The sequence below is a fragment of the Macrotis lagotis genome, chromosome 2, assembly GCF_037893015.1.
Source record: "Macrotis lagotis isolate mMagLag1 chromosome 2, bilby.v1.9.chrom.fasta, whole genome shotgun sequence".
Classification (NCBI taxonomy): Eukaryota; Metazoa; Chordata; class Mammalia; order Peramelemorphia; family Peramelidae; genus Macrotis; species Macrotis lagotis.
Window position 1 is genome coordinate 104,528,448 of NC_133659.1, and position 24,641 is coordinate 104,553,088.

General features: G+C 43.0%; 1 protein-coding gene across 1 annotated transcript in view; it reads right to left on the reverse strand.

The window, feature by feature from the left end:
- Positions 1 to 7,140: 7,140 nt before the first annotated feature.
- Positions 7,141 to 24,641, reverse strand: part of LRRN2 (leucine rich repeat neuronal 2) — a 112,068-nt gene continuing 94,567 nt past the window's right edge. Inside the window, exon 2 of the mRNA XM_074222457.1 lies at positions 7,141 to 19,870. Coding sequence (XP_074078558.1) covers positions 17,482 to 19,623 — 2,142 coding nt within the window. The 5' untranslated portion in view covers positions 19,624 to 19,870 and the 3' untranslated portion in view covers positions 7,141 to 17,481. The remainder of the gene's footprint in view (positions 19,871 to 24,641) is intronic.

The window sequence follows — 24,641 nt, forward strand, 5'->3', positions numbered from 1 at the left end:
CAGGAGCACAGTGCTCAATATTTGTTCTAGGTCCAGTCTTATGAGAGAATGCTTCATCTACCTCTCTCTACTTCCTGTGTTGTCATGTCTCATTGTTTTGATGCTGTTGTTAAGTTGTTTATGTTTGACTTTTGCTGACCCTATGCACCACAGCTGGTCAGACCCTTCCATACTCTACAATCTCCCCAAATTTGTCCAGGTTCATATTCCTTGTTTCTATGACACTATATCTCTCCATCTTATCCTTTACTATCCACTTTTCCTTCTGCCTTAAATCTTTCCCATGCCTCTGCATATATAATTATTATTCTCCATTAATATGTACCTAGTGTGTAACTTCATGCTAATTGACTCAAATTTCCTTCTAATTAAGATTTAATGTGCCCCTTGATGGACAGCAGAGGAATGAGGGTGAGAGAAGGTCTTGGCTATTTTGCCTGACCCTCTCCCAAGAGCTGTAGATGGGAATGGACCAAAGGGAGAGGATGGCCCACAGGTTAGGGAGGGGGCAGCTATCTAAAGCCTTCTAAGGAGGAGGCTTGTATACTGTCCTCTTTGTCCTTCTGCCTCCAACTCTTTGAAAAAGTCCTCCTGCAGCATTTAGCCTGAGGGTCAACAAATGCTTCTTGAATAGAAACAGGATGAGACTAAAACTGGTTAGGGCCACAAGTCCCAGAGGAGTAGGGGAAGGATAAAGGCTGAAAAAATCAGCTTTCTTGGAGGTCTGTGTAGGAGAAACCCATGCAGTACTGGCACTGCAGCCATCCTCTATAGAAGGGCAGTGGAAAAAGCCTGTCAAAGCTTGCCCTTCCTCTCCCCTTAATAGAGCTATTTGTGTTCCAACATATAGACTGAGTAATTGTACCCATGACTGAAAATGCAGCTGCTTCTGTAGCATCAGAGAAATCTTCCCCCCTTCCCCCGAGAGATAATTTGATTCACTGGGGAAAAATGATGTCCTGGGAGTCAAGAGACTTGAATTCAAATCCTGGTTTTATCCTTAACAATATGACATTGGAAATCACCTTACCTCAGTTTCCTCATTTGTAAGATGGACTGGATGATCTCTATATGTCTGAAGGCTAGTGAGTGTCTGCTGACTACAGGTCTTGTGCTCTTCACCACTAGACTATATTGTACTTTTAGTTGAGAACACTCAATTTAGAATCCAAGCACCTCTATTCAAGCCCCAACACTGCCACTTCTGAAATGTGTGATTTTGGATAAATTACTTTATCCCTCTAGTCTTCAATTTCCTCTTGTAGCTTAACCAGATGACTCCTAAGGTATTTTTTACCTTTAAATCTAGAAGCATGTCTTCTATTTTAGTGAGCAGAGGCTCAGGCTAGAGTAAAACTTCTTCCTGTTTTGAGTTGAGAGCCAGTGACCAGAAAAAGTAGGATGGGGGGTGGCTAGGTGGCGCAGTGGATAAAGCACCGGCCCTGGAGTCAGGGGTACCTGGGTTCAAATCCGATCTCAGACACTTAATAATTACCTAGCTGTGTGGCCTTGGGCAAGCCACTTAACCCCATTTGCCTTGCAAAAGCCTGAAAAGAAGCAAAAAAAAAAAAAAGTAGGATGGGCACCTAGAGTGAGGTTATACCTAGTGTGGAGGTTCCAAGGCTAAGAGCAAAGGACATAGGCTGGTGGATATCACAGAGAACCTGGGAGATCAGGTCTCAGGACACTGATCCTAGGAAGGAGGTTGTTCCCAGGAAAAGTAAACTAATTTTATTTAGATTACATGATCTGGCTAAAATAGCTACACAATTAGAGTAATCTAAGTTTCTTTGAATCAATATATGGAACCATATGTTTAAAGCTATAAAGGGTCTTAGAAGTCTAGGTCTATTTCCACTGCTCCCTCCAATTTCTGAATTAAAGACTCTAAGCCTCGGCAAGGTTATAAGAATTGCTGGAGATCACACAACTACTTAAGAAAGAGTTCAATTCCAGAATTCTAATTTAGGTCCTCATTTCTTAAATTATTGCTCATATTACTTCACCAAACACAAAGCAGTTTAACATTCAACTCCACAAACATCTGTAAGTCCATATTATATGCAATGTATATATTCATAGATTTGGAGCTAGGCTGAATCTTGGAGATATTCCAGCCCAACTCCCTAATTTTCAGATAAGGAAACTGAGGCTCAGGTGGGTTCACCCACGGTCCACATAAATGGAAATTTTCTGTAACTCATTTGAGAGTTATTCTTCCAATCCTCACTTGGCATTAGCAGATTTGTTTCCCAGAACAGTGTGACTATGCTCCCCCCCGCCACGCCAGGCTCCAGGGATAGCCCTAAGGGGTTGGAGGCTTTCTTTCCAATTCTATAGCTCACAGACCCCCTGCTTTCCTACCATCACACTGAGCTAGAGCCCTAGCAGAGATGCTGCTTTGGAGGAAACTCACTCCTGGATGTTCTCGTCATCTATTGTCTCCATCACACCAAGTATAGGTTTGACTCAGGGCTTTGGACCTCCTTTTTTCCTTAAAGAAGTGCAAGCACCAATAAATTTCCCCACTCTGGGGCAACTTCCCCAACTTCTTGTAATGCTCTCATTACCTTACTATAGTTCTGCTCTTATTCACTAATTACTGTCTTGGAATTCCAGGCCTACCGACGTTCCTAACCAGTCCTCATTCCTTAATGACCCCCCCCCCCTCCATCCAGTTTGTCTGCTGCTATTTCAGAACTGCTGAATATCAAAGGGAAAAAGTCAAGAAAAGTCAGCTATGAAACTGTGCTCACTACTGATTCATAGTATATAACCTCCATTGGACCCTTGATGACAACTGACAATCCTTCTCTGCCTTTATCAGCTTGCTATCTCATTGCTTACATCAACTGTTCCAAACTTTTTTATTCATCCTTTCAGCACTTGCTATCTTCCTATCCGTTATACTTGAAGCTGAAGTCCTGGTCTCCTAGCTCACAGATGGTCTGAGACCATCCTATAGGACATCTTTTAGCTCTCCTTCCCCACCATATCATACAGTTACAGAAGTTTTATCCCTCATCCTCACTGTGTCTAATCCCCCATCCTTTGTCCTCCATCCTTTACCCCTTAGTGTACAGAGACCAGCTCTCCACTTGCAAGCATGAAGTTCACAATTTTACAGTGAAAAATTCAATTAAATGGAGGAAAATGAAATATAAATCATAGAATGAACAACCAAAGCTCTGTGTAAAGGTCAGAATAACTCCTAATCCCAAGTATGAGGATTCTTCCCAGGTCCATATACTATATATTCAAATTTTCTGCTTGAAGGCTAAGATCTTTAATCTAACTCTAATTTTAATCTCAACAAATCTCCTAATCCCTCAGTTCCATCAATCAAATACAAGATGAAAATTTACAAAGAAATAAACAATTTACACTCATGCCTCCCAATCCCTCCCCCACCCCTAACCTCTATTTTCTCCTCAGGTGTCCCCCCTTCTCTCTCAATTCTGGAGTTTCTTCTCTATTCACCTGTTCAGTCTCACTCCTAGTTGCCAGCCCTGTTTATTAACATGCATAAATGACCCTTGAGGGAGATGGGGAGATATTTTATTTTCCCCAGTTATTCAAATGTCAAAGAATAGGAAAGAGGCTTAGGATCTCATCACAAGATCACAGTATTCAGTTATTTTTGTTTGTGTCACATTTCTTACTAAATTGGAAGCTTTATGAGAGATCTTTTTTTATCTGAATTTTCTTTCTTCCCTAGTGTTTACTATAGGGGTCTGCTCATGATAAATGCTTAATTAATATTTGTTGAATGAATGAATGAGTAAACAGATATTGCCAGGATGACTGATGAGAAAATGTGAATGTGGAGACATGGACAAGAAACCTTGAACTCACATCCTAGAGATGGGAATTCTGGTCCTGGATCAGTCCTCGACTTGGTATGTGAAGGGGAGAAGGTCACTTTGCTATTGCCTTAGACCTTAGTGCCTCCATCTATAACTTGAGGAGACCATTGAATGTCTCATCTCATTGTTCCTGGACATTGTGGGGAGAAAGGAAATAAAAGATGTACAAATTTTGTGGAAATAAAAGTGCTCTAGGAAAACAGTCTCTTATTAGTTGTAATAGGGAGAGGATGGCAATAACATTTCTTTCCTGCTTCCAGATGTCCCAAGCTAGCACGAAGGTGTCCTCTGTCAGTGGGCCTGTCCTTTCTGGATGGATCCTTCTCTCCCTTCCTCTCCATCCCAGAACAATCATTCTTCCTTTCAGAAAATCCTCAGACCAAGGAACTGCTGTTTATCAACCAGGAAAAAAGATGCTGTTGGGGAGATTTTTGTCTTGCTAAGTCATTCCGTGGGGAATGGCCAATTAGAGTCCAACTCACTGAGATGCATCACTGTCAGCCTTTCTAGGCCTACCTGGTTCCCCATCAAGCTTGCCTGTCTGCTTCATAGGGAAGTCTTCCTTTCCAGAATTAAACTAGTCTCCAGGAGAAGGGGAAAGTGGGAGGAGGTAAATGGAAAAGGTATGAAATGACCTTCAGGAAATGCATCTGTATTGAGGAATTTGGAGGGGAAAGGTAGAGAAGAAGGCCATTCTGGGTGAGCCCTAGGAACTCCTTATTATCTAGGGTCATGGGAACTGGGGATGTGGAACCTTGGTCATTGAAATCTACAAATCTAATATAATTTTTCTGTTAGTTAAAAAGAAGCAATTTAAGATTTTCCCTTTATTTTTTTTCTTTTCCTTGGATTCTACCACTTACTAATTGGGTTGTAGTAAGAACTGGATAGGTCACTTAATCTCCATGACTCTGTGTTCATATGTAAAATCGGGCTAATACTCAAATACTCACATGTGTGACACTTGGTAAGTCACTTAACCTATTTCAATGATGATAATTGCATCATACTCATAGGGTTGTTGTGAGGATATATGTACACATATTTATCTTTCTTTGTAAACCTTAAAATTCTATATAAACATTAGTTATTATCATTATCATTATTATTATTATATTATTATTTACCTGAGATTCCATTAGATGTATTTGGTGATTCCCCTCAATAACAGCACTAACAGTCCATCCATGGCATCTCTCAAAGGGGTGTCTACCCATTGCATTGTGTTTTTTTGATGTAGGAAAGACATCTCTCTCATTCAAGAATTGTCTATTTTCTTTTTTTTAATTAAACGTTTTCTTAATGACTTCCTTTACACTAGTTCTTCTTTTCTAATTTCCTACTTTCAATGAGGGATGTGTTAAATAGGGATGATGATATTCATAATACCCAGGGAGGCAAGTACTTGGTGGCACAAAGCAATGACTCTACGGTCAGTGAACATGGGTTAAAAATCCCACCTGTCCTTACACCTAGCATGTGGTTACAGGCTGGCCTTGAACATTTCACTTATCACCCTGGGTCTCCATTTCCTCAACTATAAAATGAGAGGTTTGGATTGTAGTGGATAGCATCTGAGGCTTCTTCTAGCCCTTTATCTATAATACCTCCTTGAGTTGTTGAGAAGAGATAAATTTGTAACGTTGAAAGCATTATACAAATATTGTTACAATAATACAAATTACTATCATCATCATCATCCTTTCTCTGGGAGATGCTATTGGAACCAATATCTCACACTTCTACATTGCTTTAAGATTTACAAGTTATTTTCTTATAACATTCTATAAAGTAGGTCAGTATTAAATTCTTGTTTTATAGATGAAGAGATAGAGGATCAGAGAAGTTAAGTTCCTTGTCCAGTGGTACATAGCTTTCAAGTCTCTGAGACTGATCTTTCTTCTGCCTCCAAGCCAGAGATTATTGTGCTATACCATGCTGCTGGACAGGAAAGTAACCATAAGTTTGATTAAAACCAAGATGCTTTGGATAACTGTACCAAGTATCCATCAGCTGCAGGCTACTAGAGAACTGTGACTTTTGAGGAGGTGATCAGGACCCCCAATAGGCCTACTTGCTGGCCCAAACATCTAGAAGGACAAGACTTCTTGATGGTGAATGCCAGTAAAACCTAAATCTCTCAGGAGGGTGAGTCTGCCTTCCCTATAGGTCAGTGGGTGTTTTCCTCCCTGACTCTCTCATCTTTCATCAGGGTTACTTAGTTATGAGTACTGGTGACCTCCTCCTCTTTGTAGGTAGAGGGTCTTGTGTAGGATTCTATCTTTTTCTTCCTTCTCTTCTCTGTGTGCCTCCCCTCCCCCTTTCTGCAAGCTGCTGATGACATCTATTTTTCCAGCAGCAGGAGCTATAATTTGGGGGCGGCCCTCCCCTGGCGTTTGTTTTACTCACTTCCTTGAAAACCCTAATTTTCACTGTTACCACCCAGGCCATCTGGAGGGCATGACTCATCCGGAGGTTGAATAAGTTCAAATTAGAAATGTAGACCTTGAGAAGGAAGCATCTGGGAGAAGAGAGACATAGGATCCTCTTAGTTGGGCTGGAAGTAGGTTCCATGTTGACCATTCCTCTGATGTCTTGGAGAAAGCTCTCATCCAAAAGGGGAACACTATTCACCCAATACTTTTTTTGGGGGAATTAGGGGATGGGAACAAACCAATTAGAGGGGCTCCCCCCCCCCACTTAGAGTATAGGAAATCATATCCCGTTCTTTGAGGATTGCTTTCCTACTGCCTTTCTATTCCCATCCCCTTGCTGGTGTATAGAAAGGCATCTTACCACATAAGTAGGGCCAGTCCAGAAGGAAGTAGATGGTGATCCAACTAAAAGCCTTAAGGCTCATACATGTGAGATGAATTTTAAATTCCCATTATCACAGGATAAAGTATGTGGATCTGATTCTCTCCTCCATCTTGGCTATATATTTTGTGCCATTTTCCTTCCAAGCCTTTGCCTTGATGTTCATCTTAACTTAGTTGCTTTTGAATTAAAATGCTGAAGAAGATCACAGTAAAATTTGTCTGGGCCTCATGCTCTGACCTGTCTTCCCTTACCCTAATACCACTGTTTTCCTCCCCCCAACTGAACCTCCCATCTAAAATCCATTCTGTTCATGGGAACTGTTGATAATCCCTGGGAAGTGGTGGGTCCTCGAGCCTCCTTCCCATTCTCCCATGTCAGTATATTATATATATGTATATATATATATATATATATATATATATATATATATATATATAATTTACTCACCTGTGAATTCATTTTCCCCTAGAATAGCATAAGCTTCTTGAGGACAGGGACTTATCTCATATTTGCATTTGCACCTTTGCCTAGCATAGTGTGTGACACAGAGTAGTCATCTAATAAATGATTGTTGTTGAATGTTCTTTTAATAGGAGATCTAATAGAAAAGATGACTCTTGCAGAAATTTCTCCATCCCACTCCTTCCTTTGTCCCTTATAATAACAATTGACTTTACATTGATCTTTGAAGATTGCCAAGCATTTTGGTATAATGGGATCCTTATCATGATGCTATGAAGGAAAAAAAAAAAACTGCATTTGAGGAAACAAAATCTAGAGGAGTTAAGTGACTTCTCCATGGTCACTAGAGAATGGATTTGAATGCAGGAATCATAGCAGCCTATCTATTAGTCCAATCAGCTTACTAATGAAGGGAGGAATCAATGAAGACTCTTCTCTCTAGGCAATAAGGGAAAAGGTCCCTTGCATTTTTCATTGCCCATGTGCACTTTATTTCTACACATATAGATTTCTCTCTCCTGACTACTCAGCTTCTCTCCAGACTGGGAAGCTGGGTTCTCTGGATCTGTGGTCCTGGAGTTCATGGGAAAGGAAGTCTTCTGAATCTCCTTAGACCTCCTGTAGCACTTTGTTTTCCCTAATTTTGATACTTATGAGGGATCATAGGACCATAGATCGAGAGCAATCCAAGAGACCATTTAGTCCAACCCTCTCATTTTATAATTGAGGAAACTGAGGTCCAGGGAGGTTAACCTACTAAACTTGTAAATAATAGGCCTCTGATTCAACACTAAGTCTTCTGATGTCAAACACAAGTGTTCTTTCTACTGTGCCATACCTATAGTTATCTATGTGTCCATGAAGTCAGGTACTAGGTTGTATCTATGCTCCTCCAGGAATAAAAAACAATTCCAATCTTAAAACTGTCCAAGACAATTTATAGGCTAATCAGATTAATATAGTAGAATGAGAACTCCTTAAATGTAGAAACTTTTATGTGGCTCTGTCCCCTCAGGGCTTAGTACTGTGCTTTGCAGAAAATAGCCACTGAAAAATTGTCATTTAAATTGAACTGAGTTTTTCTTCCTAGTATGATCTAGTCCGTGGGTGCTGAAGGAAATAAGTTCTCTGTCTTCAGAAGTTTTGAAGCAGATTTTGGAGGAACCGCTACTTGCCAGGGATTATACAGAAAGGAATCTTAAACAGGGTGGGAAGGGAACTTGAGTGGTAAGTGCTAACCTTTTTTCCCTTCCCCTGAGGTCAAGGACAATGTCTTATTCATTTTTCTGTTCTCCATACCACTTAGTACAGTATCTTGTACATAGAAGAAACCTAATAAATATTTATTGGATAAAGGGGGGGGGAGGAATGCTAAACACTTTGCATATATGATCTCATTTGGTGAGGGAGGTAGGTGTTATTATCATTTCCATCTTACAGTGGAGGAACCTAAGGAAAGCACAGATTAAGTGGCCTGCCCAAGATCCTACAGCTAGTGTCTTCCTGACTCTAGGTCCAGTGCTCCTCTTGTCCTAGCTCCTATATCACATAGTAGGAGTTCAATAAATGTTTTCTGGCTATGATTTCATTAAATCCTTCAATAAGCATTTAAAACACCTATGTCTCAGGCATTGAAAAAATAAAGATGGAATAGTTCCTGATTTTAAGGAACTTGTATTCTATTGATTAATGATATAATGTAGTTACATTGATGGATAGATGGCTATTAGAGATGAAATATCTTTTTTCTCTAATTGTGAGTTTTTGCTTATAACTTGATGCGTCTTCTCAAGTTCGTAAGAGTAATACATTTTAGTAAACCTTGCAAACTTCCGTTAGTCTTATACCAATAGCTCTGACATCATTGTATAGAGATGATCTTAGATTTTCTAAATAGTTTCAGTAGAGTTTAGGCTCTGATAAGTCCTATAAAGATAAAAAGGCTTTGAATATGGCATAAGGATAGAGGATAGCTCTGTTTGTTACCTAAGGATTAACCTAGTGAACCATTATCTGGAGTCATCTCTGGATGTGCACAAAGTTGCCTTTTCTACTTCTGGCTGACTCAACATGGAGGGGGCTTGGCGATTTGACAACTGGTCAATGAATGGGAAGAGTTGATGACTCAGTGAATATATAAAGGGAAGTAACCTTATCTTCCATGCTCTCTTCTCTTCTGATTTCATACCATGTCAGTATTTGGGGGAGGGGTGTGAGGCAATGGGGTTAAGTGACTTGCCACACAGTGACTTGTCACACAGCTAGTAAGTATCAAATGTCTGAGGCTAAATTTGAACTCAGATCCTCCTGACTGCAGGGTCAGTATTCTATCTACTATACTATCTAGCTGCCCCTCAAGTCAACATTCTTTCACATACTTTTCCATGGGCTAGGGAAGGATGGCTGGACCTACTCCTTCACTCTGGCTCCCATGAGTCTGAGAATATATGAAATCTAAAGCAAATGTCCTGCTTAGGCAAGTCTGAACCTGGATACTAGGTTGCCTCTTTTGAGTTTGTTCTTTCCTGATCTTAAGTAAACAAGTATCTATTTTAAGGTGAATTTATCTAGCCTTGGGATTGACCTTGTAAACGCAAGATATCTGGAGCCTTTTGGTTGAAGCTGACTGGTAGCAAAGTCCTGAGAAACTACTTCAGTGCTCTTGGAGAAGACTACCCACAAGAGGACTGGTTCAAGACTGGCCCATTTTGCCAAATGACCTAGCCAAGAGTTGTTTCACCAGTGAACAGCCAGGGTGAAATGTGGAATGTCTAATCAATAGGTCCACAAACTAATTTATGTCTTAATAAGTTTTTGATGAGATCAGGTAATTATAAGTTGTCACTGATTCCTGTTATATGCTGTTCTTTCAGTGTTTACCTCGAATTTTTTGTGCCTTTTAGCATTTCTTTTGTGTGTGGGGGGAAAAACTATCTTTCCCATAACAAAAATAGAGGATCTTTCTACTCCTCATTTTGGGGAGATCCTAGACATGAGCTACAAAACCATAACTTTAAATAATTTGCCTCTGGGCAACTGGGGTAGGAGTTTAACAAGTCAAATAGAATGAAAAAAGAGCCTTTTTCATTAAAGTTCACACTACTCCAAGATTGAACTCTGTTGGGTTGAATGCCTGTGTCTAAAGCAGAGGAGTCCATTAATGGAGAAAATGTGAGTGCAATGGTTAAGCAGAGGTTCTTATTGTTAAATACAATCACCAGGTTAATTATTAGCTGATTTTTTTTTTAGGGCAAGAAACTCATAAAAAAATTCTACAAAGTATAAAGGCATTGTCATTTTCCCTAGAGAGGGAAAATCAAGAAACTTTGTAGTATTACAGAATTTTAAAAAATTAGTATTGAAGCCCTGAATTAGGTTTTTGCAAGGCAAATGGGGTTAAGTGGCTTGCCCAAGGCCACACAGCTAGGTAATTATTAAGTGTTTAAGACCAGATTTGAACCCAGGTACTCCTGACTTCAGGGTCAGTGCTTTATCCACTGCACCACCTAGCCGCCCCGAAGCCCTGAATTAGGAAACAAAATAATGGGTTAACATTTTTCTAACTCATAGTTTTGTCCATGAGTGATTGAACTTGGTTAAGTCTGGATTTTGGATAGAAAGAGGAGAAAATGGAAGCCTTGGGATGAGAGGGTCTTGGAAGCTCTGGGAATGAACACCAGGTCTGTGTTTTCTGCCCTTTTATACATTTGATGATGTTATCCACAGCCAGAGTCAGAAGTTCAGGTCAAAGACTTATCTTTCTCTCTTCTTTTTTGGACTAGAGGGTATTTCCATCTTGGGCCCCAGTTGCTCTTGCCCTAAGGGGAATAAAGGGTGGCACACCCCAGGATTCATTCCCAAACAGTTTTATTAGGTGCTTAAAATAGATTCTGGCAGATGGTGTTTGGGAACTAAAGACCTTGAGGAAAAGATGAAGATGTCATTCACAATGCTGTGCACATGGCAAAGGGGGAGAGAAGTAACTGAAGATTCATCTCCTAGCAGCACACTCCCTGCAGTCGGACCAATAATCCACTAAAAACCAAAGATAGGATAGACAAGGAGTCTTCAAAAAATTCAGAGATCATGAGTTAAATTTCTTTTTTTTTCTGTTTATCTCTCTCTCTTTAGTTGAATATTATTTTAAGTACTCATCTTTCTATATACAATAAAGGAAAGTTGAACTATTTCTTTAATGCTTTTTTTTAAGTCAAAGATTTGCAAATGTGAAAAGGTCCACTAGAAACAGATAGGAACCCAACACCTAAGTAAAATTTATCAGGAAGTTTCATAAGAAAAAGACTTTTCAACTTCTTCTCTTTGTAATTCTTCTCTTTTGCAATTAGTCCAAGGTTGTGCACCAGTTGGTACTTGATATCAACTGGTTGAGTAGACTCTTATGTGGTCAGTGAGGGGTGTTGAGAAGGGAACCAATCAGGGTGGGGATTGGAAGAGACTAATGGGAAAATATTTTTAGGACTGACTAGGCATTAATATTGCAGATGAAAACTCTGAGATTGTTTTATTCCTCCTATCCTACCCCCTAGCTTTGGAAAAATTCTCTTTTAGATCCATCTCCAATATATCATTGTGGCATTGAAAGAACATTCAGATTCTCAGAAGCATTGCCAGCAAACTCAAGGATGTCCTTTCAAATTGGAAAGGTCTGAGGCTCACACTAGCTAAGTTCAAAGGATTCATTATTACAAGGCTGACCAATAGGTGATCAACATTTTGGCCATGGTAACTGATGATTAGTTACTAAAACATGGAGGGCTGCCATCTTCATTGGTAGAGGAATTATTTATAATTATTTTCTAAAAAGAGGCAGCTTGGCACAATGAAAAACATGCTGGTTTTGAAATCAGAGTACCTAGTTTGGTTTTGTTTCTTATTTGTGTGTCTTTTTTTTTTTTTGATTGATGTAACCTTTCTGGGCTTATTTCCTCATCTATAAGATGGAGGTTGGACAACTTAGATCCCATCCCACTCCAATCAAGTATTGGAAAAAAATGTATTGAATCTAGAGGCAATCAAAGATAGTGGTCCTTCATTAATCAATTCACTAATTTCAGAATGCCCAGGGCTTCAAAGAGATGTTGTTCTCTGAAGAGTCTTTGGTGCCTCCTGTCACCACAAATCAGTCAGAACTACTATTCTTTCCAAAATGCAGAGATGGGAACTGTGGTGTCCCCTTGATCTGGAAAATCTGTGTAAAAATTTTTAGCTCTTGCTTTACCATAGAAGAAGTCTGAATTTTTTTCTTTTATCGGATATTTATAGTATCTTATTGTAAAATGTAATTATATTGATGGCATTAAATGATAAAATATGTTGACATTATGCAATACTATACATGTGTTTTATGCATTTCTGAGCTTTTAAACTTTTTTTTTGTACTGCTTACTGGTCTTTGTGTGTGGTCTGCAACTTCCACAAAAGTCTCCCCAAACTCCATTTAATTTTTTTTTTTAGGTTTTTGCAAGGCAAATGGGGTTAAGTGGCTTGCCCAAGGCCACACAGCTAGGTAATTATTAAGTGTCTGAGACAGAATTTGAACCCAGGTACTCCTGACTCCAAGGCTGGTGCTTTATCCATTATGCCCCTCCCATTTAATGTCTTAAGCCAACCCATGCTATATTTAAGCTGTGATGGGGAAAGTTGTAATGTGGAAGGGTTCTTTGACCTGTTCTCTTGACTGGAGCCAGTCTACTGGGATGTCCTGCTTTTCCTTAATCCTAATTTCCTAATCCTAAATTGCCTCTCAATGATTCAAGGCCAAGATCTGAGAACTGGGAATGCCATTTAATCCAACACCTAACACATAGTAGGCACTCTAGAAATGCAGCCTTCCTTTCCTTTCCTCTCTTTCCCCTCTGCTTGTCTTGGTGTTTACTCCCTCATTCTTGAGGTCCTTTGTTGTTCCAAGCTCCATGATGATATTAAATGTTGAAACTCCATTTGGGGGTCTCTCTCCCTAGGTTCAAGTTGTCTCTTTCCTCCTCTCAAGTTTCTACTTATCTCTGACCCAGATGTGGTTAAGATCATTCTATGGCTGTGACCTCGGGGTTGGTGCTTCTCATTTCAGATTATGATAGACCAGATAACAGTCTCAAAACTGTGTGCTGGGAAGTGAAGCTTCAGTTCTTAGAAAACCATCCATTCTGAAGTGTAGTAGTTCTAATACACTGAAGACCAGGGAAGTCAGTGAGGAACTTCTGAGAATTGAAGTAAATAACTCCCTAGGATTCAGAAGCTCTAATCCTTCTACACATTTAATGTTCCCTTCAATAACTCATCCAGATGCTGAGATGGAAAAAAATGGCAAAGAGCATTAAAGAGTCAAAAGTCCTGATCTTGACCTTAATTGTGTGATTTTTGGTTACATCATTTAGCCTTAGTTTCTTCATCTGTAAAACAGGACTAATGTTAGTACTACCCACTTCACAATATTATTACAGAGATTTTGGCAGTGATGAGGTGAGAGGGGTTTCAAATGGGTCTGAAAATCTATAATGGGGCTGGAAGGTAGGGTTAGAAGGGGGTGATGGAGATGGAAAAGTAAGGAAACCTTTATCTGAACAGTACCCTTTCCCATCCCTCTCTAACTTCTAATCACAGTGAAGGGCTTTAACCAGAACTGCAGCATCATTTGAATTGTAAATCCCTGAGGGATGTGCTTTCTGTTCCTCCTTAGACCTCTAGCATGGATCTAGAGTGAGATTGGGCATTTTCCTTTCTTCTTATTGGTTGGTGGTTTCTCACTCTTTGGTTCCTGAGGACAGAGTGGCTAATAGGATAGCGGTAGTGAATTGAACCCAAAACTCCAATTAATGACCACTCCCCTAATGAGGAGGCAGCAGCCATTTTTGGAAAGATGCTTCTTCCAGAGCTCAAGCCTTTATATCAAATTAGGCTAAGATAGAGGGACGCCTCCAGTTCCTTTGGTTGGTGATAGAATAAAATGGAACCAAGAATCCTGGTTCTCAGTTCTACTGCTTCAGGAAGTTGGAAAGCAGGTGGAGGCAAGTTGATAAAATGAAAACAGTCAATAAGGCCTTAGCATATCCTCTTCAGGACCCTGAATATCCCACCCCTTCTCCCATAAACAAACAAAAAAGCCCCCCAGTATCCCAGCCCAAACTTTCCTTGCTGAACACTTTGGGAAAGTCAGCCTGTGGAAAAGGTTATTCCATCAATCATTCAAAGAACGAGGCAGACTATGAACAATGGGGCAAACCAATCTGGCTTTCACCCCTCTTTCCCAAATGGATGTGGCACCTTGGTTGGTGTTCTGAATTCTCATCTTACTATAAAAGATACACAGGATCTCCAGCCATAGTTACAACCACCTCAGCTCCCTTCTCCAAAGTAGAGGTTTATACATGGGCAATGGTTGAGAGAATGGTTGAATCACTTATAACTCTGTTTTGGGGGTGGATGGGTAATTTTAGAATGTTTATTTTTTAATATATTTTTTTAAATTTTTAGGGCTTTTTGTAAGGCAATGGGATTAAGTGGCTTGCCCAAGGTCACACAGCTAGGTAATTATTAAGTGTCTGAGGCTGGATTTGAGCTCAGATACTCCTGACTCCTTGGTTGGTGCTCTATCCACTGTGCACCTAGTCGCCCCTAGAATGTTTGTTAACCACATTTTCCCCTTTCCTCCCCCCTCCCCCCCCAAGTAGCAGGATGGAGGGAAAAAAGCCAGGGTCCTTAGGGACTAGAATGCCTCCATCTCCTATGATTAGATTCCCAGATCCTTTTCTTCAGTTGTTTATTGCTTTTCTTAGAATTCTTTTATCTGTATGTAGGTTTTAGACCTCAGGAAGGGGAGAATGGAGAGAAAACAGCAATGGAAGAAGTCAATGCTGGTTTGGGGAATCTTGCACTTCATGACCTTGTTCTAATGCTTGGTTCCCTGGTTCAACCAATGAGCAGACTAGTCTCATAAATCTTAGGTTCTCCAATTTGTAACTGATTGGCTTCTTCACCAATCCTAAACAGGAGAAGTGGTTTGGGGTTAGTGTTGGGGCTGTATGAATGGGTTTTAAGGACTCCATAGCTTCTTTCAGGGCATTTAAGACTCCTTTTCCCAGATTAATGGCTTATGGATTCTTCATACCATTTAATAATCATTTGGTTGGGAGAAAAGGGGGATGATGAAGCCTCTGGTTCTATCTCCTCATGTTGTGAGGAAATCTCTACTTTGTTCTTCTTCCTTCCCCCTCCTAGAAACAGGTGATTAGGCCTGATTCAATCTTCTCCCTAGCCCTAGATAGCTTTTGATTTCAGGATACATGCCTTTCTCTTCCGTGGAAAGTTTGCATGTGAAAAAAAATTTTTAAAAGAAAGGCTGATGTCTCAAGGAAGCAAGAAAGTTAATGCTCTGTGCACCTGGGCAAGGGTACAGGGACAGCCCCTCAAGTTCAGAGGGGTACCTTAAATATGTCAGTGCCTACTTGTCCCCAATTTTTCTCCTCTGCATTGATGGTCTTCAGCCTGCCAGTAGCAGAGATCACCAGGAGGGAAGAGAGAAGAGGACTCCTCCAGAGAAGTTTCAAGCTCAAAACATGAGTCTAGGGCTAAGGTAGGAGGAAAGGATAGTGGGAGGCCTAGGTTCCCATACAGGAGATTCAGTTTCAGTATATTTTCCTTTTAGGCTCAAGAATACCAGGGCTTCCCTTATCCCATCTGGAGAGAGAAGCCATTTTCACAACCACTTCCCACCCTGAGATGATCTTTTCACTGGGATCCACAGCTGCCCCCTTCCCCTGCTTTATTGGCACTGCTATTATAACAGTGGGTTATCAACAAATGTTCCTGTTTACATTTGGTCCTAAGAAGTCAATCAGATAAATAAAAATACCAAAAAGCAAGTTGGGCTCATTACAAACAATACAGAAACTGAACAGGGAGATAATTGCAGCAATTTCCTCATCCCACATCCTTCCCCTGGCCCAACCTTCCATCACATCAGCTACCCTTCTGCCCCTCCCAGAGTCAAACTGCTGTTTTATGGTTTGCAAGTCTCTTCTAGGTTCTCAGGTTGGTTTAAATAGAAACAGACTGGGAAGTGCTTCCCATGCAGTTGTTTGTGGCGCAATTTGTAATGTTACTTGCTTGTCAGAGAAGAAGGGGTGACAATATTAAATGATGGAAATTTCCTGTCTCCCTCTCTGTCTCATACCCCACCTCTGCATCTCAGCTTTGTTTTCTCTCCCCCTCTCTTCTTGGGTCATGCTCCCCCTCTCCCTGTACTATTCCTCAGGAACTAAAAGCATTTTGAACATTTTCAGGGATCCAGGGAGGTTTACTGATAGGTGAGAGGAGGTGTTCGGAGTATCAAATTTGGGAAAGTGAAATGAAAAACCAATCCTATCTCCAGGCCTTCCTCCCTGTCTTATCTCAGCCTTCTTTTTTTCTGGTTTTAAAGAGGTGATTTCTGAACAGGGAATTATCTAGCTATACACTGCAATACAAAGGATTTTCTCTCCCCTTTCTCCTACTCCCTCTCCTTTCTTTTTTCTTTTTTTCCCTCTCTTCTTTCTTCCTTTCTTTTCTCTTTTCTTTCTATTTTCCTTCCCTCCTATTCCTTCCTTCCTTCTTTCCTTCTTTCCTTCCTTTCCTTCCCTTTTCTTTACCTCTCTCCTTCCTTCCTTCCCCTTTCCAAATAAGGAGAAGAGAGTGAACTGGAGAAATGGGAGAAAGCGTCATATTTCTCCACAAAGATACAAAACTGTTTGTGAAGTCAGCTCCAAAGTGACCTAGTCCTGTGGGCATCTGGGTGAATAGGGTCCCCCATAGTGCAGGGGGTAGCTCCTTCCTCTCCATGTTCCCCAGATGCAAGGTATGCCTTTCTCCTTCAGAAAGAGCTCTTTTGGGGGGGGTAGAAGGAGATACTAGCCCTAGCTAGGGCTAGGAGGGGTAAGAGCAGGCAAGTGAAACTGTACAGAGGAGAAAAGAAAGGCTAGGATCCCTGTGGGATGTGGGGTAGGGCCAAGGGCCCAAGATCCAAGCTGAGTCAAAAGGGGCTCCCAGAGGGGCAGGGAACAGGCTAGGATGGGAATGGAGGGGCGAGGGTTAATAGCCAGAGCACTTCCTGCTCCTGGGAAGTGTCTTCATGAAGGCAGCAGGGAGGTCCCACAGAGGACCGGTGGCAGTGTTTGGAGGGGCAGGAGACTGAGGGGATCCAGGCCGTCCGTGTCCAGCTGCCGTGCCAAAAGGGTGTGGGCCTGTGTCACCTTTACAGTGGGATATCTGATCTGGCCCTCTTCCCTTTTGTAAAAAATAGTCTTAGTTATTCCCTTTACCCCCAAGAATAAGATGAGCTTCAGGAATCAAGGAGTATTCCTGGTGAAACCATCTCCCCTTCTGCAATTTTTGTGGGCTTCCTCCCTGGATTCCAATACTTGACAAAGGGGGGTGATACTACTCTGCAGGAAGGGGTGCTCCGACCCCAAGGAACCCAGGAGGGAAGCAGAGGTTTCTCTCCCACCCGCCCACGTGGTTTAGCAGGGCAAAGGCCACAGTGAATGGCCAGTCCAGCAGCTAGCAATAGGCCGGTGAGCCCCAAGGCAGCAAGAACCCCTAGATGGCTCCCCAGGGCCCCATGGTGGGGGCTGGCTTCCTTAGTCCTAGCCCAGATGCAGGCCACCTGGGAGTGGGCATCAGCAAAGGCCAACTGCAGGCAGGCCCAGTACTCGGTGGCTTGGAGGAGGCGGGTGATATTGTAACTGTGGGTTCCTCCAGGCAGGCGGGCAAGGGCGGTGGTTCCTGGCCCTCGTAGGGAAGAGGAGCTAGACCAGGTGAGGTTGGTGGAGACAGTATTGGGGAGGGGGTCCCAGTGCAGCAGGATGTGATATGGGTAGACTTCCTGAACTCTCAGTTCCAGTTCTCGGTCCTGGTTATTGCCTTCAGTGAGGGAGCTGCCAACAGCCAGGCTAACTGACTTGGTGTCAGCCCCCACCAGGTTTTGGGCCACACAGGTATAGAGCCCAGCCTCCCCTTCGGTCACTTCTCGGATCTCTAATGTTCCCTCTGGGTATACCCGGTACCTTCCGCCTGCCCTGGCAGCAGTCAGCCGGACCCCCGCTGGAGTCACCCAGTAGATCTCAGGTTCGGGCTCAGCCAGAGCCCGGCAGTGTAGGGCCAGGTCCCTTCCACTGGCCACCTGAAGGCTTGGGGGAAAGCTCCTGGGAGAGATGAGGGGCAGGCAATGGTTGGTCATCTCCCGGAAGGCCACATCCCGGACAGGGTAGTGCTGGAGGTCGGGTGGCTCGGCACACAGTGTGGATTGTGGTTCAATGAAGCGGACGTGAGTGGCCGTGGCGTTGGCCCAGCGGATGACACAGTCACAGCGGATGGGGTTGCCGTGGAGCCCGATTTCCTGTAGGTTGGGCAGCGACTCCACCGTCTGTTGGTGCAAGGCACTGAGGGCATTGTTGTTGAGCATGAGGGTCTCCATCTGGGGCAGGTGGCGGAAGGCGCGGGGGTGGACAAAGGAAAGCCGGGGATTGTTGGTGATGTCCAGCTTGGTCAGCTCTGGAAGGTTGACCAGGGCAAACTTGTCTATGGAGACCAGCTCCTCCATGTTGTTCAAGCCCAGCTCTTTGAGGTGCAACATGTTGGTGAAGTCCCCAGGCCCCACCCTCTGCAGCGGGTTCTTGTTCAGGTCCAGGAACTTGAGCCCGGGCACATGCTCCAGGGCCCTTTTAGGCACCCGGGCCAGTTTGTTGTCATAAAAAGAGAGGCTCTCTAGGCTCCGTAGACCCTCCAGAGCATAGTCGGAGATCTCCTGCAGGTTCATGCCTGCCAGCACCAGGCTGCGCAGGTTGGCCAGAGGCCGAAAATTCATGTCCAAGATAGCATCCACCTTGTTGCCCCCTATCATGAGGACCTCTAGGCTTGGAAGAACCTGGAACCATCGACTGTCCACAGCCTGTAGCAGGTTGGAGTTAAGGTGCAGCCGGAGGAGGTTGCCCAGGCCAGTGAAGGCCCCTGGGGAGATTCTGCGAAGCTGGTTGTGGTTGAGATAGAGCTCTTGAAGGTTTGCTAGCCCCACAAAGCTGTTGTCCTCTAGCTGGGTCAACTGGTTCTCCTCCAGGTGAAGGCTCAGTAGCTGGGGCAGGGCCCGAAGGCCAAAGTCATGGGCATCGGAGAAGCTGTTTTGGGACAAGTCAAGCTCCGTCAGGTTGGCCAGGTAGTCCAGTTCACTCTGCTCCACCCGAGCAATGTTGTTACTCTGTAGAAGTAGGGTCTGGGTGCCACTAGGGAGTCCTGGGGGCACAGAGGACAAGAACAGGTCATTGCAATCCACTGTGGTAGCCTCCCGGTACACCGAGCGGGGTGTGTACCAGGGTCGGATCTGGCAGGCGCACTGCGGAGGGCATGGTACCCTCCAGGGAACCACAGGCACAGCAGCAGCAGCCCCTGCCACCCAGGCCAGTAACAGGTAAACCAGAAGGAGCCACATGTTGGGACTTCAGTGAGGAAGCTTGCTTGGCTGCTACACGGATGCCCTTCCTCTTCTGTTTTCTGAGGGTCCCTAATGGCCTGATCAGCCAGGGGACTTTCCTCTAGGGGAGGTCATGCTATTCAGGAATAGGCAGTGTGGGTGGGATAGGAGTCTCGTCCTTCACCAAGAGGTTCCTTGTCTTCCTCTGACCCAGCTGTAGTTCATTCATCACTGCCCCCTGTCAAGGGGCCACCTGTGGCCATCCCTGAAAGAGAAGAACAGCATCATTAGAGAGGGGCCTGGAAGCAGGAGTTACTTGTTGTCACTATCGTTCTCCCCACTGGCCCAGGGCCCGAGCAGGGCTTGGAGGTTGGACTCCTAGCTGTGAATGCCCAGCTCACCAGGGCCCTGTGCCGGCTTTCCTTTCTTCTAGGGCTCTGGGCAGGATGGAAGCTGGAGGCTGAGTTTGTGAATTCTTTGAACTCCTCTGAGAGAAGTGATGAGGGGGAAGATGATGGGCTGTTGTTACTACTGCCGCTGTCATGATAATCATCTCCACGTTCCTGGAGAGCAGGAAAATGAAGACAAGTGGTTTCTCTCCCTCTCCTTCCTGCTAGACTTTTCTTGTCACACATCGAATTGTGTGGAGACCCTTGTGGTCTCAGTTCTCCAACTCGGAGAGCTCTACCCTCTTGGGGAGGGGCTGAATATCACACCGGTATAGGATCATGGAGATAGCTGGAAGGGACCTTTGAGATAATCCAGTTACCAGATCATAGATCTAGATGGAAAACAGTTCATCTAGGTCACATAGACAGAACCCCTTCATTTTGCTTAATAACAACGATAATCATTATAATTTATATTACACTTTAAGGCTTGTGGAATCTGTTACAAATATCTCATTTGATTCTCACAATAACCCTGGGAGGTAGGTCCTGTTATTATCCCCATTCCACAGATGAGGAAATTGAAGCAGACAATGATAAAGCGACCTGTCCAGGGTCACAAAGCTATTAAGTATCTAAGGTGAGACTTGAACTCCTCCATTATCTAGGCCTAATTATTTCCTGAGGACCATGCTGCTTCTAGTTTAACCTCTTCATTTTTACAGATGGAAAAAACTGAAGCCCTGGGCAATTAAAAACTAAACTCAAGATCATACAAGCAACAAGTTGCAAAGCCAGAATTCAAACCCTGACCCCAACTGCTTTTCATTGATACTTTAGAAGGACAGTCTCCTCCAGTGACCTCCAAGCCCATTCCATCCTTCCACAGGGAAGACCCCTGCCTAGGGGAGAGAGAGGAGATGCCCATTGAATGAGTCACTGTGCTCTGTCTATCCCTGTATTCATCATTTAAAGATTCATGGAACATTAGATCTGGAATCTTTTTAAAGCACAAATCTAACCATGTTACTACCTTACTTAAGAAATGCCCTTGTCTCCCTATTGCCCTTAGGGTAAAATCCAAATTCTTTAGCTGAACCCCCTACGTGATCTGGCTATGGATCATGGACCTATTGCCCAACATTCCCCTCCACATTCACATCTGTGGAATGAAACTGTTAGTGCTGACTCCTAATTAGAACCTGGTTGATGCCATTTGTATGAAAGTGTTAGCATGGAATGAGATTGGAGTGAGTCCAGCTTAGAGAAAGTAGGACTTCTAGCTTGAGATTCATAACTCTTTAATCATTTTGTACAGGCTAGCAAACTTTTCTCTTCCCTTGTAAATATTATTGCAAACTCACAGTTTTTGCTATGATTTGAGATGGGAGGAGTGATGGATAGGTGGAGATAACAGGCATCCATGATGGTAGTCATGATTTAGAAGACAGAAGTAGAGGGTGGTTATTTATCAGGACTTTAGGCCTTTCACAGGCAGGATCTATCAAACTGGGAGGATTTGGACACATTCCCAAGGTTGGGCTCTGAAAGTGGATCCAAGTGTTTTTAAAGTGGATTCAATAGGACCCCATATTCTTCCTCCAAAGTTCTCAGGTTGCAGAAGCAAGCATCCTTTGGGGGGATAGGGAGGGTGTCCCTTCTCCCTGAAGGAAACTCTGGGTCTTCTTTCTTTCTTTTTTTTTGCAAGGCAGTTGGGGTTAAGTGCCTTGCCCAAGGCCACACAGCCAGGTAATTATTAAGTGTCTGAGACCGGATTTGAACCCAGGTACTCCTGACTCCAGGGCCGGTGCTTTATCCACTGTGCCACCTAGCCGCCCCAACTCTGGGTGTTCTTGAGAAATTCTGAATCCATCTGTGAGTTCTAAGGCTATGCCCAAGATATGGCACTGCCCCTCCCTGTCCCCCCGCCCCACTGGAGCAGGTTGGACATATTCCCAGGAAGGGAAGTGCCTCAAGGACTTAGGTTACTCTACCCTGGCTTAGAGAAGTTGAAACAGTAGAGGTTTCCCCATGGTTCCCTAGACAGTGCCTTGTCCTCGGGGTGGGGAGCTGGGGGGAGGCTGGTTTGGAGCCAAGATTGAGCATGATCTCTGCTTCCCTGCTTGGGGTTTGGTCTGACAGCCTCATGACATGAATAAATTAGAGCAGACCCAGGCAAATAATCTTCATGTGTACCAAAGTTCTGATTTGCTTTGAAATCTTCCTTTGAGGATAGTATAATGGGGTTGAAAAAAGACTGGGTTTTGAGTCAGATGATATGAGTACATGGGTAAGTCAAGGCCCTCACTTCCTAATCAGTAAAATCTAAATATTTAAGGGCTTACTAAGTACTAAATGCTGAGGATTTTCAAGAAAAAGGAAAAACTGAGGCACCCTAATAACATGTACATAAAAAGCAAATATAGGGACAGCTAGGTGGTGCAGTGGATAGAGCACAGAACCTGGAGTCAGGAGGACTCGAGTTCAAATCCGGCCTCAGACACTTGGGTAAGTCACTTAACCCCATTGCCTTAAAAAAAAAAATTAAAAAGCAAAAAAAAAAAAAATATATATATATCTCACATGTAACATATATGATATAAAATATATACTATATAGTATACATGTGATATAAAAAGCACATATAACACAAATATAAAGCTGGAAGAGATCTTAGAAATCTTCTAGTTTAACTTATCTTCAGAAGAAGAAACTGAGATTCAAAGAGGGGAAATAACTTGCCCAAGGTCACAAAAGTTCTCAAGAGCCAATCTGGGTTTGGGGGGGTATTTTTCCTTGACATCATCTCCTTCCATTCTAGATTCAATTCTCTTGAGGGAGAGAGGGGCTGGTGACAGTCCTAAGGATCCAGGGTACAGGAAGAAGTGATTTGAACACCAAACACTGACGTAGGAGGAGGACCCAGATTCTAGTCTAGCTTGAGCTTCTTACTGAATCTGTGATCTTGGGCAAACTAGAAAATATTCTTCGGCTCTAGTTTCCTCCCCTTTAAAAGAACAGTTTCTTTTCAGCCCTTTCATACCAAGGACCTCATTTGTTGCTTACACAATCCCAAAGTACATTTTTTACAGGAAGACATTAGAAGATTAGATGAGATTCATTTACCAGCTGCATGAACCCAGACAGACCATTTGATCCTGTTTGCCTCAGTTTCCTCATCTGTAAAATGAGCTGGAGAAGGAGATGCTAAAATCACTCCAGTATCTTTGCCAAGAAAACCTCAAATGGGGTCCCCAAGAGTCAAACACAACAAATCAATTTCACAACAACAAAATTATAACAAACAATAAAGACAGAAAGATGAGAACAGTAAATTAAAATGACTCAACAGTAACAGATGAAGAAGCTTAGAGACCCTGCTTGTGCCTTCATCAATCTAGGGAACTCCTAATAAACAACTCCTTGCACCAATGGAGAACAGCAACTGTTCCATATCTCAAAGTCTTAAAGTTACTGGAATGAGAGGGGAAGTGACTCTCCCACTGTCACATCATCAATCAATCATTCAATCAAGTTTTACTAAGTGCCTTCTATATACTAGATATCAAGAATGATTCTTGTTCAAGAATCCCCTTCATACTTGCAAAAAGCTCCCATTACAAGTACATATATAAATATAGATGGCATAAATATGAAGTCAATAAATACAAATCTATACAAAACAGTTATATCAAGATGTTTGGGAGGGGGGCATTGGTCAGTATGTGTCAGAGGCAGAGCCAGTTCCCTATCCACAAACATCATCTTATTGCTTCTTTTCAGAGACTTTTCTTTGTTCTTCATTCTTGAAGAAGACTGTGACATCAGAGAGATGATGTCACAACTTGCACGTGAAATGGATTTGAATGGGGTGGGGTTGTGCTAAGGCCCAGCCTCACCTTCTCTTCTAGAGCCAACTGGGCCCAGTGGCCAGAAAGGTTCAGGAGGACTAGAAGTAGTCTTGGATGCAAGGCAATCAGGGTTAAGTGACTTGGTCAAGGTCACTCAGCTAATAAGTATCAAGTGTCTGACCTGAGGTCATATTTGAATTCCAGTCCTTGTGATTACAGGATCAATGCTCTATCTACTGTGTCAGCCAGCTGCTCTATCTGCTCTGCTAGCCTCACAAGTCCAGGCCCAATACCATTCCTCCTTCTGCCTACCCCCTGACTATCTAGAGACTTTAACTCTGATTCCTTCTGTCTTTCCTATCCCACTGCTCTCTAGTAAATCTAAATTCTAGGACCTGAGAGATCACATGCTACAATATGAGGTGATTTGGTTCCTATAGAGACATGTGGGCCACCTACCATCAAGATCCCATTGGAGGTAGGGAGTGCCCATCTTATAGCCTAGAACCCTCAGGAAGTCAACCCACCAGCCAGGCTGGTATCAGAGGTGGCTTTAGCAAGGAGGTGACTGCTTACTTTCATCACTATCATCATAGATATGGGGTATATTTTCTCAGGGTGACACCCTTCCCTCATTGCAACCTTCCACCTCCTTCTGCAGCTATTTCTGTAGGTGAGGAAAAAAACACAACCTCAACTTAAAATGAGCAAAGGTATTATGTGGGCTGGTGTATGCACACATTTGGGATGATAAACGTGAACCTGCATCCAGGCATTTCAGGAAATAGAGACTCTG